This window comes from Megascapheus bottae, chromosome 1 (assembly GCF_031878675.1).
Source record: "Megascapheus bottae isolate mThoBot1 chromosome 1, mThoBot2.hap1, whole genome shotgun sequence".
Lineage (NCBI taxonomy): Eukaryota > Metazoa > Chordata > Mammalia > Rodentia > Geomyidae > Megascapheus > Megascapheus bottae.
Window position 1 is genome coordinate 6,728,358 of NC_143509.1, and position 9,906 is coordinate 6,738,263.

At 42.4% G+C, this 9,906-nt stretch overlaps 1 protein-coding gene across 1 annotated transcript; it reads left to right on the top strand.

The window, feature by feature from the left end:
• The first annotated feature begins 8,613 nt into the window (after nucleotides 1–8,613).
• Nucleotides 8,614–9,456, top strand: LOC150068195 (olfactory receptor 7E178-like). The gene has a single exon (XM_090350210.1). It carries the CDS (start codon nucleotides 8,614–8,616, stop codon nucleotides 9,454–9,456), a length of 843 nt encoding a protein of 280 aa, XP_090206336.1.
• The last annotated feature ends 450 nt before the right edge of the window (nucleotides 9,457–9,906 follow it).

The following is a 9,906-nucleotide window of genomic DNA, read 5'->3' on the forward strand; positions in this document are numbered from 1 at the left end:
GGACAGGAAGAGTGCAAAGAGGACACGCTGGAGTTCAGGATCCTCTGAGAGCCCCAGGAGGAAGAATTCTGTGGCAGTGGTTACATTTTTTGTGTGAGTATGTCTCCAAACACTTAAAAAGAAAAACCAATAAAATACACTGAAATACAAAAAGAAATAAAATACCCCTGGCTCTTTATGCTTTGAATGGGAATAGTGACATGCGAATAATTTACACTTATTACTCCTATCTTTTTCTTAATTGGAGCAAAACCAGTTTACATGAAAGTCACTAATGGTTTTCCTGCTCTCCTTCTTGTAATCATACATCAGATATATGAAGACAACTTAAGTATAAAACAGATCTTAAGTCACTTTAAAAAGGGAATGGAATATCCTTTCAATATTACAATAGTTGAACTGGACTGGCATTAACTAATACTGAGATTAAATGGACAGTTTAGAATGAAAACAGTGTGCCTTTTACCGTGTGTATGTGTGTGTGTGTGTGTGTGTGTGTGTGTGTGTGTGTGTGTGTGTGCGTGTCTTTGTGCCCTGGTGATTGGACCACTTCATGGTTTTCCTGTAACGCCTTCCTACAAAAGGAGATGCATTCAGTGGTCATGATGTGAAGTACCTACACTTTATCATTCCAGCACTTTGGAAGCAGAAGCAAGAGGAACACAAGTCTAAGGCCAGCCTAGGCTACATGGTAAGGTCTTGTCAAAAGAACACACACACACACACACACACACACACACACACACACACACACACACACTTCTTGGGTTTGGAAATATAGCTCATTAGAAGTATGTGCTCGTCATGGACAAGGCCCAGTGAGTACAACTAAAAGGGCATTTCCATGATATAAATGCTATACATGGCAAAGGGTTTTCCATCAACGTCTCCACTGTGATGAGCAGAACTGAGGCTCTAATGGAAGAAGCCGTTGCTTCTGCCCCAACGTGGCCTCTGCAGTGTCAGTCAAGACATTTGAAGTGAAGATCTCTGAACTGGAGCTGGGCACCAGTGACTCACGATGATAATCCTAGCTACACAGGAGGAGATCTGAGGATTGCAATGGGAAGCCAACCATGAGACTCTTATCTCTAACGAACCTGCACAAAACCAGTTTTGGAGGTGTAGCTCAAGTGGTATAGCACCAGCCTGAGAGAAAACATGACAGGACAGCACCCAGGTCCCAAGCACACACAAAAGAAATATGCATGTATATCTATGTGCATATACACACATATAGTCATGTATGTATCTGTACCTCTGTATATTATGTATTCATGATGGTCTTCCTGAGATATTGCAATCCTACCACCTGATTGATGATAAAGAAAATTTTAAGATTTTCTTTCCACTTTCCTTCCTAACTCTCCTATGCCTCAGAACTTACAGAGTTTCAAAGCTTCTTTGTAGGGTCTGGGCCAACACATCTAGCTCTGAATGATCTCCCATGCCTGCTGTACCTAAAACAATCAAAAACAAATTTACTAAGAAGCTTCTGAATGCAGAGATCCAGCCAAGGACGAGAAGAACAAATATAGACTAGACTACAAAAATCACAGGCTAAAAAGACAGGATAATTAGTAACTGTTTTTTTCTCCTCAGTGGATCAAGGCAAATTGCACATAATTACACAAATCAGTTTGTGCTATCTCAGTCTCTGTGGATTTTCCAGTATTAGAGATGGAAGACGAGTAAAAGAAAAATGGATGTCCAGGGTGGGAGTTTGGCCTAGTGATAAGAGTGCTGCCTAAGATGCATGAAGACCTGAGTTTGATTCCTCGGTAGCACCCACACAGAAAAAACCTCAAAGTGCTGCTTTGGCTCAAATGGTAGAGATTTATCCTTGAGAAAAGTCCAAAGATAGTGCTCAGGCCCTGAGTTCAAGCCCCACAACTGGCAAAAAAGAAAGAAAATGAATAAATGGGTGTCCAAAGTCCAGCATATCTTTCTCTACTAGTCACCAATAAAATGTCTGCCCCCCCCACACACACACCAAATGTGAAAGGCAAAAAGTTAATCAAACAATAAAGTTATCAGACAGATGTTGTAGCTCACACCTGTAATCTTAGCTAATACTTCTGAGAACTGAGATTTGACATCAGCCTGGATGGCAAAGTCAATGAGACTGTGACCTCCAATGAGCCACTGAAAAGCCAGGAGTGCAGTTGCCTTTGAGCAAACAGTAAGGCATAGTACAGCCAGGAGTCAATAAGACTGACGGAAAAATACATCAAATTAAGGAGCCACAGAGATGAGGGTTCCAGGTGACATGGTAATGTGGAGTGTGACAAATGGCCACAACCCTGACAAAAGCCATGGATGTCAGAAGCATATTACCACCACACATAAAAAGGATGAACAGAGACCTTGGTGTGAGGCAGCCCCCATAGGAGATGGTTCTGCTGTGACTCTGGCGGTCCGCCAGCAACTTGGTAGTGGAGGTGAAGCAGATGTCATGCAAGGAGAGGATGGAGAGGAAGAAATACATGGGGGTGTGGAGGTGGAGATCAGAGATGTCAGCCAGGATGATGAGCAGATTTTCTGAGCACAGTGATCAGGTACATGGACAGGAAGAGCCTAACCATGAAGGGCTGTAGTTTAGGGTCATCTTAGAATCTCAGGAGATGGAACTGTGTGACGGTTTTGAGACTGCCAGCTTCTCTGCTGCTTGGACAACTGTTGAAAAAAACTCTTGAGAAAAAAATTAAACAGACAACAAAGGCTATGTGCCTACTGAGTTGGAATATTTGTAAGCTGTAGTTACCACCAGAGGCCAAAGCTTCTGAAATCATTCTCCATGGGTTGTTTCCTGAACCTCTAGAATTTTCTTTTGGTTGCTCGGCTCTTGAAGCCCTTCTATTTGCTTCTACTTTAAAGATACACAACACTAGAAAGAAACAGGCATAGAAATTACCATGTCCATGGCAACACTGCAATGCAATTTACTCTTTGAAAATAGAGACTAAAAAGCTGGTTGTTGCTGGCTCACATCTGTACTACTAGCTACTCAGGAGACTATGATATGGAGATCAGAGTTTGAAGTCAGCCAGACAGGACATTCTGTGAGACTCTTTCCTCCAACTAAAGGCACAAAAACATAAGAGGAGCTGGGGCTCAAGCAGCAGAATAGCAATCTTCAGCAAACAAAGCAGAGCCTAAGATTAAGTCCAAGAACTTGCACACACACACACACACACACACACACACACACACACACACACACACATGCGCGCACGCATGCACGCACACACACACATGCACACACACATACACACGTACATACACATGCACGCACACACAAATTCATGGCCATAGTTCTTTTCTTTTTTATTGTAAAGGTGATGTACAGAGGGGTGAAGGTTATGTAACTCAGGAATTGAGTGCATTTCTTCTTGAGCAGTATCATCTCCTCCCTCATTTACTCCCAGTCTTTTCCCTCCTGGAATCGAGTCCTCTCAAATTGTATAGTTCATTTTCAACAATTTCCATACTGAATTTCACTGCTGAATTGGTTCATGTTTTCTTCATAGACACAGTTCTGTCCTATAAAATATTTCATGGGGAATGTATAGAAATATTTTATACAACAGATGCAATATCTTCAGAATTGATGCCTGTTCTTTGTTAAGTATTGCCCCTACTGTCTGGCAAATATGATGTAACCATTCTATTAATTACAATAAAAAGATATTAAAAAAGAATTGATGTCTGTACTATTGTTTTCTGTTTTTTATAAGTTGGAGTTTTCATTATTTATTGAAACTGGTATAAACAAAATAAAATGTGCTCAGAATGGTTAATTCATCTGGGAACTCTAAAGTTGAATAAAGCTGTGTGCTGGTAGCTTATGCCTGTCATCCTAGCTACTCAGGAGGCTGAGATCTGAGGATTATGGTTCAAAGCCAGCTCATCAGGAAGGATCAAGCGACTCTTGTTTTCAATGAACTCCCAGAAAACCTGAAGTTGCCTCATGTCTCAAAGTGGGAGAGATTTAGTCTTGAGCAATAAATCCCAAGGACAGCACCAGGACCCTGAATTCAAGTCCCATGATGATCAAAATAAAAAGCTAGTAAAATATTAAGTTAAAAACAAAAAACCTACAAACTGTTGAAGAGGAGACAAAGAGAATATCCACAATAGTTTTCAGACACTGCATGTATTCAGGCAAAGATTTCTCTCTCTCTCTCTCTCTCTCTCTCTCTCTCTCTCTCTCTCTCTCTCTCTCTCTCTCTCTCTCTCTCTCTCTCTCTCTCTCTCTCTCTCTGTTTGTTCCTGTCTTTCTTGGCTTATGCTTACTTGCTTTACCACTTAAGTCACAGGACTATTTCTAGCTTTCCTATGTATGTGGTTGCCAGGAATCAAAACGGTGTTTGTGCATTCTAGGCAAGTACTCTACAAGTAGGGCCCCTGAGGGGAGCTTAGTTGTGGAGATAACAGGCCCCTGTACTTTTGGCCAATTTGACTGGAACTTTGGTTTTCAGATCCTTATAGAATCTGTCCTGGCTGTCCATCCCCTTCTGACAGCTCCATCTGTAAGCTCCTCCTCTCATGGCAGCCACGCCCTGGTGTCCCAACTAGGAGTCTCGCCACATGCACCTCTCCTGGCCTTCCAGCCATGCCTTCCCCATAACCCCCCAGGCACCACTTTCTCCTCCTCTTGGCCCCCTGTGTCAAAGACATGCACCAAGCTTCCCTTGCCCCATGATGTGTTGTCCTGGGGCCTGGTTGCTTCTGGTGGGGTAGAAAGCCAGCTGAATAGGTTGGAGGGAGCTCCTTCTGAGCTAGGTTACACAACCTATCTGGCTTGGTTTCCTGGTTCAGTTGGATGTTCTGCAGAATGAAGTAGGGGGAGCTGGGAATGTTTCACACAACCACCCACCCACTATCCAGGGCTCTAGGACACAGCAAAGAGAAGCTGGGGTTAGTAGGGTCTCTTCTGAACTGATCATTATTAGCATAGAATAGTTAGTTTGGCACCTCATGCAGAGCGCAATTCGTCTTGGATTTGAAGTTTTCTTCTTTTCATTGCTGTATGGGACAATTGGTCATAGCCTTCAGAAACTTTGAGGCAGGTATTTGATGTGGTAGTGTAATACTCGTTAGTTTTCATTTCTTTTGTTGTTTTCTCTCAAGTTAAAGCTTTGTTATAGGCAAAACCCATCAATGTTCCTGTCTTGTAAACATACTGTCCTATCATAAGACTCAGTAACATAGCACCTATAAGGAAGGGTAAGCAGTTTCTGCAGTTTATGATTATATTTCGATCAATGTCACCCCTCCAATATTGTCGCTGTCCACTACTGACACCTTCACTCACTCTTCATAATTTTGTAGGATATACATTGGATGCTTGTTTGCATTCTCCCCATCTTCTCCTCTTCATCTACCCCTTGATGCCACTGCAATCCTGTCCAGTCCCCACTTCCTGGTGTTTATTTCTCTGAACATTGATTTTGCCTTTCTATGGAATTACACCATTTGAGATCTTCTGGAATCTACCACATATCAGTGAATACATTTGTATACAAGATCATACAGCCCAATTTATTTACTAAGGAGTTTGTGAGCTAAATGAACCTTGCACATACAAGGGAAAACATAGATCCTGTATCTCTTTGAGCCTAACTAACTCTCTTTAACATAATTTTTTTCCAGATCTTTCCAAATGATACAATGTTGTCCTCACTAATGGACGACTATGTATATATACCACATTTCCTTGCTCCATTGGCCCACTGAGGGTGCTCTGGGATGATTCCATCCATGTCTGATAATCTACCAACAGCGGAATCCTCACGTCCTTCATATTGTTTTTTTCCTTTTTTTCCAGGCCACTCTCCTCCCATATGGCTGCCCGGTTCCTCATCATAATGGGGAATCTGTGCCACTAAGAATCCTTCTCACATCTGTAGGGCCTCTGGTCACTTATTGCTTTATGTTTCTGATCCTCTGGATCATTCCAAGGGTGCAAGTTCAATTCATTTTCCATACTTGTGCTACAGTGAATCCTGGGACTCTGCTACATCATATGGGAACATCAAGGAAATGTTGCATGGGGACTCAGCTGGGTGTTTGCAGGTATTTCGTCCTGGGAAGTTAAGGATATGTTTGTATAAATAATGATCATATAAATAAAATAATTATAAAATAAGTAAAACTCGCAGGGTAGAACAATGATATTCTTGGTGATGTTTTGTGTGGATCAATTGTAGAACAACACAAATATTATAAACGTTACTCTAGTTTGTCCATAATATGTGAGGCTTTGGTAAAGCATATTTTAATGCCAATGAAAATGAAAACGGAATGGTTCCGCCCTTCATTAAATAAGTATAAATGACCAAAGTTTAAATCTACAAATCTTCTTGCTAGACAAAGCAATTTTCAACCTGGCATGCATTTTTTCTTATGATTCTGTCAGCACTGTGTGTCAAATGTCCAAAACTTGGCCTGTTAATACACACAGGTTGGTTAATGGTGACCTGTGGGTATTAATCCTCCAAGGCCATATAGAAGTCAAGGATGAGCCTTCCCTCCCCTTTCTCCAGGACACTGGTTCTATATCTTTCTCCTCATCACCACCAGCTCTGCTCCTTCTGTGTCTTCATCTCTCTCCTGAGGACAGAGGCTGCACTTGTGCTGAGCACCAGATCTGGGGTCCTCAGGTCTGTCCACCTGAGTCTTAGCTGAGCAGCTTAAGCAATTGAGTGGGGCATGATGGGCAGTAAAGGACTTTCAGGAACGTCTTCTCTGCAGCATGAGGACAGGTAGGATGATTTGGGCATCACAGGGGGTGAGGATACCCATGTAAATCCCTGCACACATGAGGACTGGAAAGTGTATGTCCTCAGTGAACTTGCAGGTAGGTTTTGAAGGTGAGGGGTACCAGTATATATAATGGAGAATTCTTTACCTTATGTGCTTTTCATTCTCATTTGTGGCTCACCAAATGCAGCAGGATATAAATGGTTCAAACCAGTTTCCTTAGTTTTCATTGAGGTTGACTGAAAAGAGGAGGAGGAGTAGGAGGAGTAGGACTAGTAGGAGGAGTAGTAGAAATAGTAGGGAGAGGAGGAGAAGGAAGAGGAGGAGAACAAGAAGGAGGAGAATGAGGAGGCATGTGGTGATGATGAAAATGAAAAGAGGATGTTACATCAATGAAACTACTAGCAGATATGCCTTGTGTCCCTCTTGGAGATCTAGTTCTTAGGCCATTCTTTCTCATTTCATATGCTTAACCTTCTGTGGTGTGTGTGTGTGTGTGTGTGTGTGTGTGTGTTTATGTGCAAGTACATATGTAGGTTTGGTGGCTTGAACTCAGGGCCTGGGTGCTGTCCCTGAGGTTTTTGCTCAAAGGTACAGCTCCACTTCCTGCTTTTCACTAGTTAATTGAAGACAAGTGTTTCTCAGACATCCCTGCCCCAGAATGGCTTCCACTTGTGAATCTCAGGCCTCAGCCCCCAGAATAGTTAGGATGAGAATTATGAGCCATCTGCCTCTGAAACAATGTATATTTTTAAAAAGCAGGCTGTTTACCTTCCTCTTATTCATTTGGTTAAACAACAGATGAGGTGATGAAAGGAGTTATTCCATCAGAACCCTTTCCTACCATACTTTACTTAATTGGTTTGTGAATTGATACATAAGACCCTGTATGTATACATACACCTTGATAATTGAGATCTAATTTCCATGTTTAAGAGAATGTTCAGTGTTCTTTGTTTCTATAAGCCTGACTTATTTCACTCAATATCACATTTCCAGACCTACCCATTTCCCCAAAAATGCCATAATCCCAGAAAAGGCAAGTGCACAGGAACCAGAAGTAGATTTGTGCCTGCCTGATGTCAGAGATGAATTAGAATTGGATGGGATTGGGTTTTTTCATTGGGATAAAAAAATATTCACTGCACTAATGGCTGGGAATCTGCTTTGTTCTCCTAACCCAATATTGCTTTAGTGGCTTGACCTACTGCTGGCCCTTCCCCCAGTGGATGGTCCACAAATCCTCCAGCCCAGTTTACTACCCAGAATATCAATCTCTATATGAAAGCCTACTCTCCCACCCTCTCAATGGATAGGCTTAGTAGAGCCTAGGTCTGGGCACTGGCTCCAAATATAGGCCCCTAGACAGAGACATGCATCATAAATGTGTAAAACGCTTAGATTCCCCCCTGCTTCCCTGGAACCTGCTCCCCCCACTACACAAGGGTGTGCTGTACTGTCAGGTAATCCTTCTCTAGCCAGCCCAGTTGTTCTTTGCTTTTCAACACAGCTGTGTGTCACATGTAGAAACTTCACATGTAGAAAAACCTGAGGAACAAGGCGTCCCAAAGTGAGAAGATTCTAGAAGTAAGGGAATGCCACCAACATTCATGAGTATGTTGTATTGCATGGGTGGTGCAAAATTCCAACTTGTATGTACTTGACTTTCAAATGTATACAGTTGACAATTTCTGGATATGTGTCATTTTCCTAACATACTTTTTGTTTATGATCAGTTGCCCAAGTAATATAGAGGCACGAAATCTAACCCATGTTACAGATTTCCTTCTCCTGAGAATCTCAGAGGATCCAAAATTACAACCCATGCTCTTTGCGCTTTTCCTGTCCATGTACCTGATCACTGTGCTGGGAAATCTGCTCATCATCCTGGCTGTCAGCTCTGACCCACACCTCCACACCCCCATGTACTTCTTCCTCTCCATCCTCTCTTTGGATGACATCTGCTTCATCTCCACCACTGTGCCCAAGATGCTGGTGAACTTGCAGACTCACAGCAGAGCCATCTCCTATGCAGGCTGCCTCACACAGATGTGCTTCTACATCATTTTTGGCTGTATGGATGTTATGCTTCTTACTGTGATGGCCTATGACCGCTTTGTGGCCATCTGTCACCCCCTGAATTACCCTCTCATCATGAACCCTCGTCTCTGTGTCTCCTTGGTTCTGTTGTCACTTGTCATCAGCCTCTTGGATGGACAGGTGCACGTGTGGATGGCATTACAGATAACCGGTTTCAAGGAATTGGAAATCCCAAATTTCTTCTGTGACCCTTCTCAAATCCTGGATCTTTCCTGTAAAGACACACGCACAAATGCTATTTTCAAATATGTTGCTGCTACGATATATGGATTTCCTACAATCTTTGGAATCCTTTTCTCTTACTATAAAATTATTTCCTCAGTGCTGAGAATCCCATCATCAAGAGGGACGTACAAAGCCTTTTCCACCTGTGGGTCTCACCTGTCAGTGGTGTGTTTATTCTTTGGGACAGCATCGGGTGTTTATGTTGGATCAGCTGTGTCACATTCTCACAGGGGCAGTGCTGTGTCCTCAGTGATGTACACAGTGGTCACTCCTTTCCTGAACCCCTTCATCTACAGCCTGAGGAACAGGGACCTCAAAAGTGTCCTGAGCAGGTTGTTGAAACCACGATCTGACATCAGGAGTTAGAAAATCCTTCTGTAATATGGTTTTGCAGAGGAAAAAAAAACAACCCTCATTCCTGTAAATCCTACCCGTCTGTACACATTCTTAGTATTTGTCTGGTTTCATTAGTGTAATTGATGACACAGGAGCACTGTGTCAAGGATATTCATGAGGAAGGATTCATTTGTTTTTAATGTATAACATTTGAGTTTGTAAAGATCATGCATGTCTGGAGATGGTCACCCCACAAACTGAATTTTACAATGGTTGGATGTGAATTTTCTATCACGGATATTTTACCTCAATAAAAGTGGAGAAAAACAGATCATTTTGGTTTTGGTAGCACTGGTGTTTGAACTCAGGGTTTCCTCATTTCCTGGCTAATGATGTAAGGCCAGCTGTTTTGTTTTTGGTTGTTTTATAGACAGGCTCCAGGGCTTTCTATTCTTTTTGGGTCAAGGCGGGTGAACTCAG